The 18215-nt window shown below is 45.1% G+C and overlaps 1 protein-coding gene across 1 annotated transcript in view; it reads right to left on the bottom strand.

Annotated features, from left to right (window-relative positions):
* Positions 1-740: 740 nt before the first annotated feature.
* The window catches only part of LOC126534525 (putative fatty acyl-CoA reductase CG5065), a 30679-nt gene continuing 13204 nt past the window's right edge, over positions 741-18215 (bottom strand). The window contains exons 7-11 of the mRNA XM_072289524.1: positions 13319-13363; positions 13050-13168; positions 7116-7355; positions 1273-1402; positions 741-761 (exon numbers count right to left, since the gene is read on the bottom strand). Coding sequence (XP_072145625.1) covers positions 741-761; positions 1273-1402; positions 7116-7355; positions 13050-13168; positions 13319-13363 — 555 coding nt within the window. The remainder of the gene's footprint in view (positions 762-1272; positions 1403-7115; positions 7356-13049; positions 13169-13318; positions 13364-18215) is intronic.

The raw sequence follows: 18215 nt of genomic DNA, 5'->3' as shown, positions 1-18215 counted from the left end.
GAGCCGTGTTTTTGAGGCAACAGGAACAACAACTTGGAGGCAATTTTTGTTGTTCTTTCGTTGCTTAATGTTTTCTCTTGATTATTTGCCTCAACCCTCCTTTTCTTTTGTTCGGTGCACTTTTCATTAACTCCAGTGTGGCCAATCCCCCTTTTGGATAAGAACCATGTAGTTAGACAACTGCAACAAATTCAGAGAGGCCTTGGTGTGCCTGTCTGGGTCCTGCCTGCGCACCTCTTGCCACCCAAAGCGTCTCGCCCGAGCTCATGGCTCGGTGTAGTACCACCGTCAATATCCAGGACCACAGCTCTCGGCTCCCCGACGTCCACATCAAATAAACACCAAGTGCCAGAAGTTCGTAGGCCACATCATCGACCGTGTCATGCGCAAATATCGCGGACTCGCCACCGATAAATGTGTTTTGCTTGGTTCTCTGACAATACTGGAGACTGAATCATGTTAAAACACAGCCTGTTCTGCTCATGCATATAGTGCTTCAAGCTTCTGAGTGCATCTCCTGCGAGTATCTGGAACCTAGAAGGAACGTAACGATTTTTATGGTGACCTCTTCTGTCGTAGTTCTGTGCATCGAGTGCTCGTGCGTGTGTTATGCAATGAAGTTCATTAGTGTGGTTACAAACTCCTTGCGTCCGAAAGCTCATTCTCATGAGTGGAGCGACAGGCCAGACAGGATTGTTGAAATCAGACAGGATTGTTGAATGAAACGTTGAATTGCTTCCTTAAAAGCCGGTTATAATGATCTGCGCACAAGACAATTTCCAACTATGAGGTAAAGCTATGCTTTATCGCTGATAGGCTTAGACGTCGAGGTGTTCAAAAATGAACATGTTAGGCTCATTCGGCTCCAGGTCATTATTTTGATTGCGTGGTTAGCGTTCAGAAATACATTAGCGCGTTGATCAAGGAATCGAAGATTAACCATCGTTCCACAAACTATTGTTAGTGATCCTCTGTGCTTTTTGACATCCAACTTATTCCGTGTATGCAAAATGCATGTTATATCATTTTGAAGCAGACATACTTACGGGCCTCCCGAGGAAACCACGACAGTGACATTTTTTTTTCCCTGTTTCCGCTTCGTACAACAATATTTCCAAAGTGACTTGAAAACTTGGCCATGGTTTATTAATCCTTTCGACGCAGAAAATTCAAGCCACAAACTTAGATCAAATACTTTCCGCTAGCACGAAATGTCATAGCAGCGGCAGCACCATCACCCCTTCATGGCGCTGGTTTGTATATTATACTCGCCTGAGCATCCGTGGGAGAGAGTTCTTGGTGAAGTCGCAAGCCATTGTCGGGCCGGAACAGCCATTCGTGAGTCATGAAGTACTGAAGGCAATTCATTCCTTTGCAAATCTTCTGGTAGAGGTGTAAGAGCCTGTAATAAAGCATTTAAAGGTTGTTTCCAACAAAGTCTCCCGCCGCGTAAAAAGGCTGAGTTTCAGATATTTTAGGTAAGTTCAGACTCCGTGTAAAATAAATAACGTGTCAATTACGAGGAAAGCTTCGCAAAATTACACATTTCTGATACCAAAACTCAGACCTTAAAAAGAAAGCCGCCATTACCGCTTGCCTGAGGGCACGGATGACTCGCAACGCCCGGTTCTCCTGCAAGGCCTCCAAGATTATGCGGTGGCCCACGACTTGAGCAAGAATCTCCGAGGCTCATGTGCTGGGACTTGACACCTTTTGCGCGTACCACCAGATGAACGCGTCACCGGTTTAGACGTTATTTAGAAGCTTTTAATAATTAACTTACACAATTTCTTCCCTTGCTTATTTGCCAAGGTTCCTTCAGAAGCATGTCCTTCTAATTTATTGTGAATTTAAACGAATGGATGCGTCGTTACAGCTGGCCGTCAAAAAATGCAGAAAATTGATTATTTTATAGTAAATAGCCGCGTGCTCGTATTTAATCCGTGGGTTCAGGCCAGCTGTACTGCACTAAGTTAAAAAACATGGATTACAGGAAGGGATGTAATGACAGCGAATGGGGAGAGCATGACATACCGCAGCCAACGAGATCTAATCGCTGCATGCATCAAAAATTTTCAGACGTCTTTCCATACTCGATCCTTTCTGTATTCAGTGTGCCTTTTTAGAGCACACAGATTTTTTTTTCATAGAATAAGCTTGAGCGCTGCGAAGGTGGCATTTTTTAAATGTAGATTCTAGGCGAGGTTGCCACACGTTTCCGCTTAGGACCCCCAAGAGCTTCATAACACTTATTATGCAAAATATAGTTAATGACATCTTTGTTGTGCTTTGGGAGCAATTGTTGAAACGGCAAATCTGGAGGCCCTCACATATTCATTCACCTACATTTCTTAAATATCTTCAAACTCCCACCTAAGTAGAGATCATCATCGAATTTCAAAGCTCAATCGAGACAATATTTAAATGTAATGTATCTCGGTATCTCGCAGCTACGTCAGGTGAGAAAGCGCCATCAAGCAGTGCGTGACGGTATTTGAATGACGGCATGTCGCGACACATCGACACAGCACACAGCCACACAACTTTCGAGGCAAACGTTGGTGTATCACTATCTGCCTCGAGTAGTCGAAACGTTCAGTTGCAAACTTCGCCGCGAGGCGTTTCGTATAAATATGATTGTGCGGCCACCTTTTCAAGCGACGTTTGTATCGGCTCTCAAGTGGCGTTGTCGTTAACACACACACACACACACAAAAAAAAAAAAACAGTTGCTCCCAGAGCACAGAAGCTGCGAGAAAGGGCGGTTTGATTAGTTGTCAGTTGCGCTGGCGCCGGAGCGGGGGTCATTAGCAAGGATTCCAGCTGCACAGGCGCGCGCTCACGCCACGCGCGTAAGCAATCAGAGTCGTTTCGCTTCCGACGGGGAGGGAATAGAGCAGGAAACGGTTTCGCGAGCGCTGTGCTGGCTTCGTTTCCCTTCAGTTCAGCCTCTGAAATCGGATGGGGCGGACACGCGTTGTGCGTTCCCCCGAGGAAAGGGCAGCCTTCGATGAGCGGCGGCGAGACCTAGCCCGCGAAAGGGCTTGCCGTCGGCGCTCCGATCCAACCGTTAGAACCGCCCGAGCCCAGGCAATCCGGCAGCAACGAGAAGAAGATCAGGAGCTAAGGGAGCGGGAGGTGGAAGCCACCTGGCGCCGTTACCTACAGGTTGCATAACCGTGACGAAGGTCAGGTGCACACAGGACAAGCTTCGCTAAGCTCCTATCTTCCGGTAAGGGAGGGGTCGGTGATTTTTTGCGTTCCTGGCACGCTCGGTTCCGGCAGTGCCTAAATTTAACGTTGAAATTCGATTATGAATAACTGGAACTACATGTGCGCAATTTTAAGGACGCGTAAAAAGTGAGGGTGCATTAAGATGTGGTTAACTGGAAATTTTCTATCTACAGAACTGCGCCCAAGGCATAATATAAAGTTAAATATCGTTTTCTTTCTAATTTATTTTCTGAAAGTCAAGTTATTTGGGCAAAAGTACGTATGCCTCACCTAGGAAATAATCTGCAGAAACGCTGCGTTCGCTGCATTTGGGGCTTTATTTCTGGAAACTCTGTATGGTATAAAAAGCGCCCTATATACTCGCAGAATCTTTAAGACTGAGCAGTTACAAGAACAATTAACAACTATACACATTTGAAACTGTCAAGCACAATAGGACGCTTTTGCATGCAACGAGCACACGCCTAAAGATACTCTAGTGCAAGCAAACGGAGGCTGTATTTGGCGCAAGGACCCGCACTGGGAGCTATAAGCTGTAAGCTGTGAGAGAGATCGAATGACCGTGGAGACGGGGAGTGGAGAAGGAAGACGACCTTCGGCTGGCTGCCTCTACCGGTTCCGAAAAACGCGAACCGTCCCGATTGATCTGCCTTGCATTATTAAGTAAACGCTCCGCGCGTCAATATATATATATATATATATATATATATATATATATATATATATATATATATATATATATATATATATATATATATATGTATATATATATATATATATATATATATATATATATATATATATATATATATATATATTGTAAATGACGGTAGTCTGCTGGGGTTTATGGAGGTTTCTCCTTTGGTGAAAACGTTTGCCGTGGTGCCTCAGGCAAACCAGACATGACCAGGCGGCACGATGCGCTTCTTAAGCAGTTTGGTAAACTCACATCCACAGTGGTGGCTTAGTGCCTGTGGCCTTGTGCTCCTAAGCACGAAGGTCGCGTGATCGAACCCCGGCCGCGGCGGCCTCATTTTGAAGGGGGCGTAAAGCAAAAACGTGTCCGTCATCTCTTGGTATTAGCACGTGAAACCCCAAATTTTAACACCGGTGCGCTGATTCCGATGGCGTTGCATAGCACGAGTAATAAAACTTAAGGAAACCGCTGCAAACGTTTATCCACCAACACTATTTTCTGGCGAGTTAGGTAACGAAAATACTCGCAGAAAGGTATGCTGATAACGGTGACTTATGTCACGTGCGTGCACGGCCAAATGTAACGACGTGACTCAACCGAACAGCAGCCATCCTACTCCTCTCTCTGGTTTTGCAATTGCTTAGCGATTACAATATTGTTGATCAGCAGGCAATCCCGCTAACGCTAGTCAGAAAGATGATCGTTATGATTGTTTACACTGCTGCAGCTTGCAGGATGGCACAAATCGCAGAAAAAATTAAATGTCGAAAAACATCTAACGATATAGGAGGAGAAAGTTGATAAGGCGGAAGCCTTTAGTGGCTCATGAGTTTCCGGGCGCCATCCTTGGTGGACGCAGGAAAGCGGTGATCACCGGCGAGGGGAGCAAGGAGAGGAGGCGCCATGCCAGTAGCTCTGTGCGAGTGGGCGCGTGGCAGAGCGCGGACATGCGCGCGGGGGTGCACGCACATCGGCGACAAACCTTGCAGCCCCACGCTCGCGGCCACGGCGGCGTCAGTTCGCAGAACAGTTCGCACAACAGCTACAGAGGCGTTTTTAGATGGGCTTTCGCCTATCGTAGTCTAGCTCAGCAAAGTGCCCATGCATTTTTGTTAGCTGCAAGCCGTCGGATAAGTAATTGCCATTACGCACTTCACTTGCCTTTATCGGCGAAGATCTGCTAAGGTTGCTGGTCTTTTAGTCAAGGGAAGATATTTCAATATAGTTACGTAATCATAAAACAATACTGCCTGCCTGATGCGAGGCGATCGCAGAAGGAACGCGCACCAAAGCACGCCATGTAAAGGCACAAAGTTTATTGAAAGGAAGAAAAACAAACCAACCAATAATACGCAGTTCATCAAACGAAACAGAATAAAATGCAGAGCATTGAAATTGAAATGTATTGGTAACATCAACAATATCAACTATAGCCATTCGAGCTACATAATATTTGCATCTTTTACGAGCAAATGTATAGAAAATGGTATATTCTGTAACCTCAAACTAGTACATAAACAGGAGAGTAAACACATTACGGATACATGCCGTGAATGCAATTTGTTACCACAAACGAAAACGAAAGTGCGCATACCGTGCGCACCGCAAGTACTCTGCGTGGAGATTAGTGTTGAGGACGGGGTATATAATGGCCCGGTAACGAAAAAAACATCCTAATTTAATTTTATTTCCAAGAGTTAGTAAATAGATAGTACAGGAGTTATTGTTATCATGATACGTGTAACTCTTTTTAGTAAACCAAAGCAAAAAGGAGGTTTGCAGGAAGATAAATGCCTGAAAAAACACTGCTAAGAGCGAACATTTATTTTCGAAATGTTAGCTCAAGTGACATTCACTGTTCGACCACTGTTCCTTTTTTTTTCTAGTATAGATACCAGAGTTTATAAAGACGTAGCGGGAGTGACAGCTTTGTCAAACTGATTACTTTCCATACAAAATTATAGTATTTAGGGCAGTTTGAGACCGCCGAATGTTCGTAAAGTGTTCTGGAGTGTTTCTGCCACGGTGGTCCGGCTTAGTTGCGCTACTTTCGATATGTTTTATGCAGCTAACGGTGCAGCTTTATTTAGCAATTTGCGAACATGTTTTTTTTATAATGAGAAAACCAAGCGATGATAGCATATTCTACGTTTTTCGTAAGCGCCCAAAAGGTTTCTTCTTTTTAATGTGGTTGGCATGTTGTATATACGTTAGTTTTCAGCCTGATATTCTATGAAAGTGGTAATCTCAAATACTTGCGTTCTTTAAGGCTTGTTATCACAATGCTTTATACTAGAGTATATGAAGACGTAGTGTTAGTGATAGCTTTTTCAGACTTATTACTTTACAGACAAAAATAAAGTATAAAGTATTATGAAGTTGTCTGTTTTTAAGTTATTCGTAAGAGCTCTTGATCTTTCATATTAATATTTCTTTGCCATCGCTCATACCCCATATGTACGCAATTTATTGCTTCACGTAATGTCTCCTCATCCACCGGTGAGTTGCGTTTGCTATACAAAATACAACTGTCGAAAAAAATTCATGTATCCACATATTCATTGGATGTAAGAACATTATTATACAAAAGCAATAACGCTGACCTCAGAACGCTACCTTGGTATACTCCTGGGTAACAGGTGCTAATCAATATAGGCTGCGCTGTGAATTTATACAAACTGTAAGGGGTAAGATGAGTAATACTGAACCCGCTGAACATTGACATATCACATAATTTAGAACAAATTTATTTGGATAAATTTTTCTGGAACACATGGTCGGTCGCTCAAATAAAAATTTTAGTATCTGGTGTACTCGTTTCGGCTCCCAACTGTTAGCGACACCGGGCAACTTTAGCTGTCTTCCACTCACGGAGAACCAAGCTGGATTTTGATCACTGGCCAAATACTGAGCACGAGTAATTTTTACCACTGTAAGGCTATTTCGCGTTCCATCTGGTCTCGCAGCTGGTCCCGTAAAATAATAAGCGCAGCGATTCTGTTCATTTAAAAGACGAACCTGTGACTAACATTTTTTTTTACGAAGGACAGGGCAATCAAACTCGCCGCAGCCATTTAGCTGTAGTGACAGTCAAGCCGATGTACGACGCCTGTCTGGCTGATCGTGTTTGCCGCGACACTCCATTTGCCCATCCTGACTATGCAGGAATGTCGGTGGTACCAACCTCGGTTTCTGTCCGCAGAGTTGCAAGGCCAGGTCTGCGAGGCACGCTGGCACATAGTGGAGGCACCACAGGTTGATGCTGTGCCACAGCTGGCTGTTGGTAATGTGGAAGTTGGGGAAACGAATCGTATTTGGCAATGGGTATTGCAAAAAAGCTCGCTGCATCAGGTCGGCCACACCCATCCAGGTCTGCGGCATCAGGGTGCCACTCGCGCAGTGGTACACTTCGATGTGTTCAGGTCTGCGAGACATGTCTCATGTCAAAGTGAAGCACATAAACTAGGACACCTTCGCAAGTGCAATCACAAGCACAACAAAAATTCTAAGAGATATAAAAAGGGGTGTCATCAAGGAACAGCAAAAACGGGCGGCACACTAATTTTGGCGAAGTTTTAGTATAAGGCTGCCATGCTAATAAGGAAACGATTGTGAGCGTGGAATAACAACGCGCTGCAGTGTGAACTGGAAATGCCTGGGTGTCATGATATTACGATTGCTTTGGCAGGGTGGTCATGTCTCTCGTTCACTGGTAAGCCAGCACTGTTCAAGCAGCAGTGTCATCCTAAGCTTGGCTTCCGGTACTATTTTTCTTCTCGTCATAATATATTATGCAGAAATCAACCACCTGTTCGGATATCAGACCATGGTAGAAAAAGAAAAACTGAACAGCAGGCTTCGGTCATTCTTCGGCTCTGATTTCGATCAATGACACAGGCAGCATTCTTCCACATTGAATACGACTAGTATTTTTTTCTTGCCTACTTTTAATGCCATTAACGTTTTTTGGATACTTCACAAACTTTTATAGGACTGATTCATCATCTATATACTTCTCTAACCGCTTCTCCGCCAACCTCCGTCACGGGTGGTCCATGGTGGAATGAGTAGAGCGTCGGCCTGCTCTGCTGGAGAAAACATCGCACCGACATGAGCCACTAAGCACACCGCGTTCGATATGTGGCACCTGGCTATGCACCGCCCTTCAATAAACCCCTTTTGCGCCAACTTGCAGCACTGGCTAACTGCCACTCGCTCTGGGGTGCTTTTTAACGAACCTCTTCGATATCAGCATGGATTACTGGGCTTGTTTCAGTAGATGTGGAGCGCTTATAAATGAACATCTTTCACGCCGAATTAGATAATCAGGTATATGTCGCTGGGTACATGCAGCTCTGCCATGACAAAAATTACCCTTTTTATTACTCCGACTTTCAGAGGAATCGAACCCGCACCACGCATAGTCCTTCAGGCAGTGCCGCTAGATGTCCCATGAAATATTTTTGTTTATTAAGTACAACGGTCACAATATTATTAATAAAGCAATTTTTGTGTTTATGCACTGCATTCTTCACGCGATATGCTGAAACGCAAACTCTGATGCAGACGAATTCAGCGTGTGAACGCATACACAGCGATGTCACGTGGACAAAGGCGACATATGATGCTTTTTGAGGGAAGTCTTGGGATGACCGGTGTATGCACAGAAAAGTAGGGCATGGAAAAATAAAGGAAATGAAATGATGTTGGATATATGATTGACCATTCTAATAATAGAATTCAATTGAATTGAGTTGTTTCCGCAAAAACAAGGCTGCGAGAATGACCAGTCAAAAGGCTGCAAGTAGCAGCTTGAGGGAAATCTGGCCACCTCACACACATGAAAGCTTCATAGCTGCCCTGTGGATAATAAACCGGCGTGCTTCAGAAACATGTGTGAGCCGACATCAAATGTTCAAGTTTTAAACAAGAATCGTTGTGAGACTTGCCCATTCTAGAAGATTGGTCAAAAGCGGGCATACACCCAGTGGCAAATACTGAGTGCCTAAATAAAAAGAAATAAAATAAATCAAGCAATCCGTCAAGCATAAATTACTATTTCTATAATGTATCGGTGCGCTGTAGAGATGCCTGTGTGCCGACACGTTCAGATGTTATGTTGCGCAGGTCAGAATTGTGCGTGCTTGGTCAGCAGACAATCGTTGTGTAAGAAATTCTAATGCTTATGCACTGTATCCTTCAGAAGCTATGACCAAACGCAAATTTCAATTCAAGCGGATGCACGTTGTGAGACACCGTGCTGTCAAAAGAACAAAGAGAATTTATGATGCCTGTTGATGGAACAATTGTGATTACAGGTGTATGCACAAATATTTATCCACCAACATAGCAATTGACCCAACTGTACCGAGCAACCAGGCAACCACCCAAAATCCTGGAAAGTCGACAAAGTAAACGCAGTCAATATCAGGTATTTTTTGTTTCTGGTTGTCATCGGTTAGCGATATGACATTCGCTGGTTGGGTTACTGCTGAGCACATTTCATAAAATTCATATAGACATGGAGGTAGAATGCACATTTTTTCAATGTGTCTTTCAAAAGTAAATGCCTTAAGAGCTTGCATGTGTTCCAAATCAAGGAAACATGACTATAGTTTGAAACCTAACTCTTACATCTCACTCTGTGCAAGGGGATGACTTTATATAGCTTCCATTCGAGAAGAACACAGCAGCAGTTTAATAACTTGTTATCCATTAAGCACAGGTATTCTAACATCCATTGTGCATACCACCGTAAAATATTTGTGCGTTATGTGGTGGCGCATCTGGACATTTATTTAGTTCAGATGTATAGGTTTATGAATGCATTAAAAACTTTATCCAAAATCTAATGTTGCCACAGGCTGATATATTTGGCGACTGTCGCATCTTTCAATGGATACTATCACACTTGGGTATCTCAGGAAACGAGGCAGCTGATGCTCTGGCGGCATCAGCCCATATTCTTTACTGGCGAGAACTTATGCAGGGTGTCCCAGCTAACTTCAGCCAGAGTTTAAAAATATGCGAATGGCACGTAGCTGGAAAGAACCAAGGTAATGTTATTTGCTGTCGCTTGTAGATACTCAAATTATTTTTTTCTTTCCGCCTAATTCAATAATTAGTCTTGTTATTATTCAACTTCTCAAGTATTATAATTAATTTAAAAGTGCGAGTAAGAAAATTGTAGAGCGACATGAAAAACTCCCGGTACAGCTTTCTGTTGCTCAATACGTGCTACATAGAAGTGTTTCTTCGAGCGTGAAATAGCTCGCAAATGCAAGCAAAAAGCTCGCAAATGCAGACTGGCCGCTCTAGAGATTTTGTGTGCATTTGCGGGCTATTTTCACGCTCGGAAAAAAACTTTTATACAGCACGGATTGGTATACTTCATACGGATGGGTAAACCAATTACAGCGCTACATAATAATCATAGAGAAATTCCCAAAGATCTGGCGGAAGGATATCACAGTCATGCCTGTTCCAAGGAATGTTCCCCCCATTCATAATGTGGGCAGAAGGCAAGCTAGAACCAAATTCTTACTAGAGAAAGCAAGAAAAAATCAGGCTGAAGAAAGCTCGTTTGTCGACACGGCTTTCTTGTCAAATACATGAGCCTTCACAGTGGTTCTTTTGAAGGGGAAAGGTGAAGTCATCAACTCAGCATCCACGTACACCACTGAACCAGAAATTGTAGAACAGGTAGCCATCGCATTAGCACTTTTAGACCCAATGAGATGCAGGATCCACAGCGATTCTAGGGGCAGCCGTCTGGGCATTTGCCAAACGAGACATCTCTAGACAGTCCCTGGCAATTCTCGACGGAAAGGTCGTCAAACCCCAGAAGATCATCTGGTTTCCTGCTCACATGGGAGAAATCACCGGTGCTCCCGCGAACCTCAACCAATCTACCCACATTGCTACACGAAGACTTGCCAACCTTGCAGCCACAAGGCAAGAAGTGTCGGAGGTTCCAGATTGCAGGGACCACCTACTCACATACAACGAGCTAACCAAGCACTTCTACCTCGGGCGCAGGGTCTTACCACTCGCACAGTAAACTAAACAGAGCTCAGGCCAATACTCTAAGGCTCTTGCAAAGGAGAATCTATCCGAACCCGCTTCTAATCAACTAGATCTTTCCAGATAGGGACCGACTGTCGCACTCTTGGTGCATCTTGAGTTAATAAACCCGCGTTTATTGGCGAGCTGACTCCGGAGCCTCTTCCGCGCCGTGTCGGATTCGACCGACCCTGTCGTAGCTGAGCGCCGTTCTGCGGAGTAGAGGAGCGTCGTGCGCTTTCCACACCGGCGCTTGTGCGGTAAGCCTCGCGCGAACTCATCTCTGGTACCTGTAAGCAGACGTGAATAATGCGGTGGGCCTAGTGCTCTCATAACACAGAAACTAATACACAATATGGTTTGGGCTGCAATGCTGCACGAGGACTTGCCAACCGTGCAGCCACAAGGCAAGAAGTTGCGGAGGTTCCAGATTGCAGGGACCACCTACTCACATACAACGAGCTAACGAAGCACTTCTATCTAGGGTGCAGTGTCTTCCCCCCTCCGCACAGTAAACTAAACAGATCTTAGGCCATTACGCTAAGGCTCTTGCAAACAAGAACCTATCCGAACGCGCTTCTAATCAACAAGATCTATCCGGAGTTCTCTACACCTACAACATGCGATAAATGTAACTACAATATAGATCTTAGTCATATGCTCTGGCGTTGCTCCGTGTTACGCCGCGAAAAGGACAACACTGAATAGCAGTTGGACGCAGCTCTACGAAGTCTTACGTTCGAAGAACAGCTATGGGCAGTCCAACGGGCCCGCGAAGCGGCCGTAAAGCTTCGCCTTTCGGTCCCAACGTGGGAGCGGCCCACTTCAGGCTTGGAAACTATTGCGACCTAATGGATCGTCATAAAGTTTTTCCATCCGTCCATCCATGGTAACTTCCGTTTTGTTGTGATAGCGCAACAATACAGGGAGAGTGATGTGATTTAGGGGCAGCGTTGCCGGTTCTCGCAACAAATAGGGGTTACAAAAACGGAAAGGTATCTACACATTTTGAGGATCGAGATGTCTCCGCGCGCTTCATCCTCCTGCCCCAGCTTGTGCATGGCAACGTCCATCGCCACGCTAGATGTCGAGCTGCCATCGGAACGGCGACGTGGCGGACACAGCTAAAGCCCCAGAGCTAAAGCCCCAGAGCTAAAGCCCCAGAGCTAAAGCCCCAGAGCCGTGCAAACTGTGCTTTTCCCTCCCGACGTCAACTCACACACGCAAGAACACATCACTTGGGCGCGCCCAAACTGACCTCCCAATGACCGGCCCAGGACGCCCTCTCTCCAGAGCTCTGTACCGCTGAGCACTTCCTCGCCGCGGCAGATGTCAATGCGCCTGCGACGATTTGCTTGCGTCCCCAGACCTTTGCTCCCGCTACCCAGTTAGCTTAGCGCAGCGGACGGGCAGACTCGATCGGCCTTTGGCCAAAAGTCGTGACTGACTGTCGCATTGAGGGGTATCTTGGTTTATGCAACCCGCGTTTATTGGCGAGCTGACTCCGGACCCTCGTCCACGCAATGTTGGAGTCGACCGACCCTGTTGTAGCTTAGCGCCTTTCTGCGGAGTAGAGGAGCATCATGCGCTTTCCACACCGGCGCTTGTGCGGTAAGCCTCGCGCAAACGCATCTCCGCTACCTGTAAGCAGACGTAAACAATGTGGTGGGCCTAGCGCTCTCATCAAAAAGGAACTAATAAATAATATGATTTGGGCTGTTGTACCAAGACGTGTTCAGTTATCTACGCTGCAAAGGAAAGCTGTTTCTGTCTTGACGAAGGCAAGTCTCCTTGTCAAAAATTTATTTCCAGCGAAATCGCATGTTCAACCATGGTTTATAACTTTGTACAACGCTGCTTATGATTATCTCAAGTATCTTTATAATGACCTGTCGGTCACCAAAACAAACGGCATTTTAATTAAACGGCATTTGCGGTAATCCACATCTGTGCAAGGTGTACCAATGCGCAAAGCAACGTAATCGCCACCGCTTTGGAATAGCGTCAGGGGGCAAAATGTATCAGCACACTGCATGCAGCACATTATAATGCTCACCTTGTCTCGGCAGTGTGCCAGGCAGCGCATATTAGCATATTGGCCACAATATCCACCGGAACGCCATCCAGTACATAATTCTTTTCCGCCAAAACTGATTGCAGTATCCCCAGCCCTACCTGAAAATGTTTACAAAAGAACATATCTCGAAGTCGCAGTTACCAGGACGTCCACAAGGTCGGCACAGCACGCATCGTTTCTATGGAATGCCGGAGCATAAGTTACGCTCTTGATCACGAGAAACAGGGGAATGTCTGGTCAGTACTCACCACAACAAGCATTCCAGTGGAGCCGTTATAATTGTCTACCCAGCCCTTGAAATAAAGAAGAGGGGAAATATCAGGTCAATAATTAGGGCTGCGATATCGTATAATAAAGCTTTGAAAAAGCTTTGCTCATCCTTACGTGAAAACAATGCCTATAAATACAGACGCTTAATTTACTGCTTGAACTATCAGCCACGTCACTGACAGTCATTCGACAAAACCGGTCAGATGGCAGAGGCGTTTTGGCTATACGCTAACGCTTGCTCCTATCACGCGCAAACACCACGTTTCCCTCACCAGAAAGAAACATGTGCCACTAAATACTTAACAATATAAACATCTACCTAACGATGTAACTACAGGTTACGATTTTTTAACAATTATAAATGATGCTCTAGCCAACTCGTCACCACTGTGGAGGAAGGCAGAGACTATTGGCCAAATAGTATGCTAACGTCACAGCTGTTCATCTATCCGCAATGCCATTGACTTCGAAGTATTTGTCCAACAAGACAAGATTCGCAAACGCGTATCAGTTGCGCACTTTTTCCACGCAAAAATTACATATATGACGTGGAGGCCTATCCCAAGCCCTCATAAACCATGTGGAGGTAATTGGAATTGACTGCTACATTTATGTGGCTACTATATAACCCGCCGGTTCGTTTTTGTACAAATCGAATCGGGATCAACACGTGCAGTGATATCTCTCAAGGTGAACGGCTAAGCCAAACTTAGATTTGTAACACCCTGCTTGTTGTCTCTGAAGTTTTACCTAAGACACTTTATTGCACCATATATGTAACATTTGCCTTTGAACTTCTGCGTTTTCCGTTTTCAGTTGCGTATGCGAATGCAGCGGCCAGCAGCTATAATGTCAGCCTACCTTCGAGCACATGTTCTGAGTGAGTCCAAGAGAATCGCGCGATAATTCCCTTCACACGCAAACCCATAACGCCATACCAAGTCTTCTTCAACAGAGTGATTATAATTTGTGAAAAAAGAAGTGTAATAGAATCTAGAGTACAATGATCTTAAGGAGCCCTTCATGCAGACACTGCAGCCCCCCCCCCCCCCCCTTCTTTTTCATGTGTAAACGAGAGCCTGTGGCCGATTGAGAATACAGTCAAATTCATCTGAGAGAAATCCTGGGACACATTCGTACATTTCTTGCTGCGTTGGCACAAATCCTTGGTTGTGGAATTTTTTACGCTACATGCTATCCACTTTTGTCCAATGTGTCCAAGCTCAATGTTCGCCCATTGGAGACATTACAAGGCTGGATTCTGTGTACGTGTTCTAGTCTTCCTCGAAGGGTTTCAACTTTTGCAGCGATTGTGCCTGCCAGAGATCATTCAACATGAACATAAATCTTTGTTGATTGTCTTAGGGCGGACATATGTCATGTTTTTTGCATTCCGGATCACCGCTTCTTGCCCTCAGACCTCGTTTCACTTTCAAAACTTATTGTCCCCAACCGCCGTTGTCTTCCCTCAGGATATATAAGCACACAAGTAGCAAGACATTCACCTCCCTCTTAGTGCCTCCAACAGTCCTAGAAAAGAAGAGAGAGAGAGAAGTGACACGAGAAAGGTAGGGAGGGTAATCAGGCTCAGCTATGTTCGCTACCTTGCACACGAGAATGATGACCGAAGGACGAGCAACAAAGACGGAATGTCACAATGAGCTCGGACACATAGGCGCTGATCGTTGATTCTGCTACAAACAGTGCATCTCAACAAGCGCAGCAGTGCTTTTGTGGTGTTGCACATCGCAGACACATGAAGCCACAATCCCAGTATCTTCTCTTTTGTATAAGGCCGGTGATCTAATTGACCTGAAGCTGTCCGAAGGGTCCCGTGCACCGTAGTGTTCCAGGGAGGACACAGAAAGGGGTTCAACCAAAAATCGCTCTAGAACAGACAACACTGTTTTACTGATTGAGACATCCGGAACCAAATGCTCATCTGTATCGATGGCCCAGCCTCGTCCACCAGTTATACAGTTGCCGTTGTCAGCCCGGCTACGGTAATCACAATTCTGTTTCAACTGTCCAACACATCAGTATCAACGCCGACAGCGCTTTCTGCCCCGCTTGCTCCTGTAGAATATGGCCTGCAAAAGCGACTCCACAAATGTCTATTTTTCAACTTGAGAGTACGAAATTACTCCTACACCACCGGACTCATGAAACGGTGGTACAGGAGACAAGCTTTGATCACCATCCATTTCTCGCTAAAGGACACGACATAACATTTTTATTTCGATAGCAATTATATGGACCCTCCAGGCGCATTTCCGTCGTCGTCGTCGTCGTCGTCGTCACCGTGATATTCCATATAAAGACCAAGTGCGATAACATCGTGGTCGCAAGCCGTATGCTGTGTGTGCGAGTTAAAGCGTCCAAGTGTGGGCAGAGGAGGGTGGCTTGATTCCACCGGGCGCAATGCACCTGTGATGGGGGGTGTTACTCCGGCGGCGGCTGCGCATGGCATGGCCGCGCGTGCCCTGGGTTAAAAGCGATCTGTGATGCGGACAGAGTCAAGGTGCACCGAGGTCTGATAGGTACACTATTTTCTAGCCGCATAGTTCGCATTGAACCGAGAGGCAGCACGAACGTCAATACGATCGATGCTGCTGCTGCGCTCCCTCGGGCCAGCGTTCTGACAGGGAGTATCCGTGGTCATCGAGGAAGATGTGTTCATGTTGGTCCGTGCGCACGTGACATCATACTTGTTAATTTAGTTAGCAAGCGAATGTTTATAGGTTGATACGGCTGATGAAACTACCATCCTTCCTTCGTACAGCAGTCTAATTGCACCTATGGCAATGGATGATTCGCCTTTCGGGTGAGCATGCCTCTCCAGAAGAGCTGGGAGGTATTCTAATACAAAATACAGGACTTGGCCAACAAATTCATTCCTAAAATTACTTTCCGTGAGAATCACCAAAAGCCATGGTACACTAAGACACTTAAAACATTAGAAGGCAGAAAAAAGCGCTTCTTTCGTGCTGCTAAGATAAGAGCCTCGTCTAACGCGTGGCAGCGGTACTATACTGCCGAGAATGCCTACCTGATTGCTGTGAAAAATGTTAAGTTCAAATTTTTCAACAACGATTTGACAAAATTGTTAAATGATAACGCGATAAAATTTTGGAAGGTCATCAACCCTATCGAATCGCGCGCTGTCACTCTGACCAACGAATTGGGAGAAACCGTCGGGGACCTCGAATGCGCTGACACCTTCAACATTGCTTTTAGCACAGTTTTCACAAAAGAACCCAGTACACCTCTGCTTACGACACCAGCTGAAGCTTTGTCTACTATGCCTGCTATCACAATAACTCATGATGGAATTTTATCATTGTTAGATAACATTAAGCTTTCTTCATCGACAGGCGTCGACGAAATCAATTCCAAGCTATTAAAGAACACCAGACATACCATTACTGCGTATCTGTGTATTTTGTTTTCTCATTCACTATCTGTAGGTCACTTGCCAAGTGATTGGAAAGTGGGGAAGGTTGTTCCTGTCTACAAATCTGGTAAAAAAGATTCCCCACTAAATTACCGCCCCATATCATTAACAAGCGTCCCGTGCAAAATCATGGAGCATGTCATTTATTCGAATATCATGGCATTTCTCGATAAAAATAACTTTTTTCATCCATCTCAGCATGGCTTCCGAAAGGGCTTCTCATGCGAGACCCAACTGGCCATTTTCATTCATGACTTGCATGTTAACCTCGACACCAACATAATAACTGATGCCATTTTCTTAGATTACGCAAAAGCGTTTGATAAAGTGCCGCATCAACGATTACTTTTTAAACTAAACCAGTTAAACCTGGACCACAACGTTCTGACTTGGATCAAAGAATTCTTGTCTAACCGGTCCCAACACGTCCTTGTTAATAATCATACCTCTGACCCTATTCCTGTAACATCCGGTGTACCCCAAGGCTCTGTTCTCGGTCCTCTCCTATTTCTAATATATATTAACGACTTGCCTCAACACTTATCTTGCCAAATCCGAATGTTCGCTGACGACTGTGTAATTTACCGATCAGTTTCTAATCATTGCCACGCAGCAAAACTTCAGCATGATCTAGACCGTGTCCAGGAAGGGTGCGACCGCTGGCTAATGACCCTTAATCCGACTAAATGTAAACTTCTTTCCATTACTCGCCAAAAGCACCCCGTTACATTCCCGTACATAATTGCTAACGAACCTATACAAGCAATAACATCATTTAAATACTTAGGCGTTACTTTGTCCAATGATCTCTCATGGCATGCACATACTACAAACATCATATCATCGGCAAATAGAACTCTCGGTTTTCTGAAACGTCACCTTCGTAACGCTCCCCGACATGTTAAATTACTAGCCTATAAGTCACTTATCCGTTCAAAACTAGAGTATGCGTCACCCATATGGTCCCCACATCAAGCATGCGTCGTAGATGACCTTGAAGCGGTACAAAATCGTGCCGCCAGATTCATTCACTCATCTTATTCTCACGAAATCAGTGTTACTGCCCTCAAAGCGGAATCTGGGCTGCAAGCTTTATCCCTCCGCCGACGCATAGCTACACTTTGCCTATTCTATAAGCTTTACCATTCATCTCTTAACAGTGCCCCTTACATAACACCACCCGCATACATATCTCCTCGCACTGGCCACCAACTGCAAGTTTCCCGTACACGTACGAGAACTGTTAATTTTTCAGCATCTTTTTTTCCTCGTGCAGCCAAAGACTGGAACGGCCTTCCTCGCAATATCGTCGTTCTCACCTGTCCATCATCTTTTTCTACCAATGTGACTGAGTACCTGTTGTCACAAATTTGAGTGTTATATTTTTTATGTACACCCACCCCTTATGTAATACCCCCTAG

Source organism: Dermacentor andersoni, chromosome 7 (genome assembly GCF_023375885.2).
Source record: "Dermacentor andersoni chromosome 7, qqDerAnde1_hic_scaffold, whole genome shotgun sequence".
Lineage (NCBI taxonomy): Eukaryota > Metazoa > Arthropoda > Arachnida > Ixodida > Ixodidae > Dermacentor > Dermacentor andersoni.
This window is presented reverse-complemented; position numbering and strand designations above follow the sequence as displayed.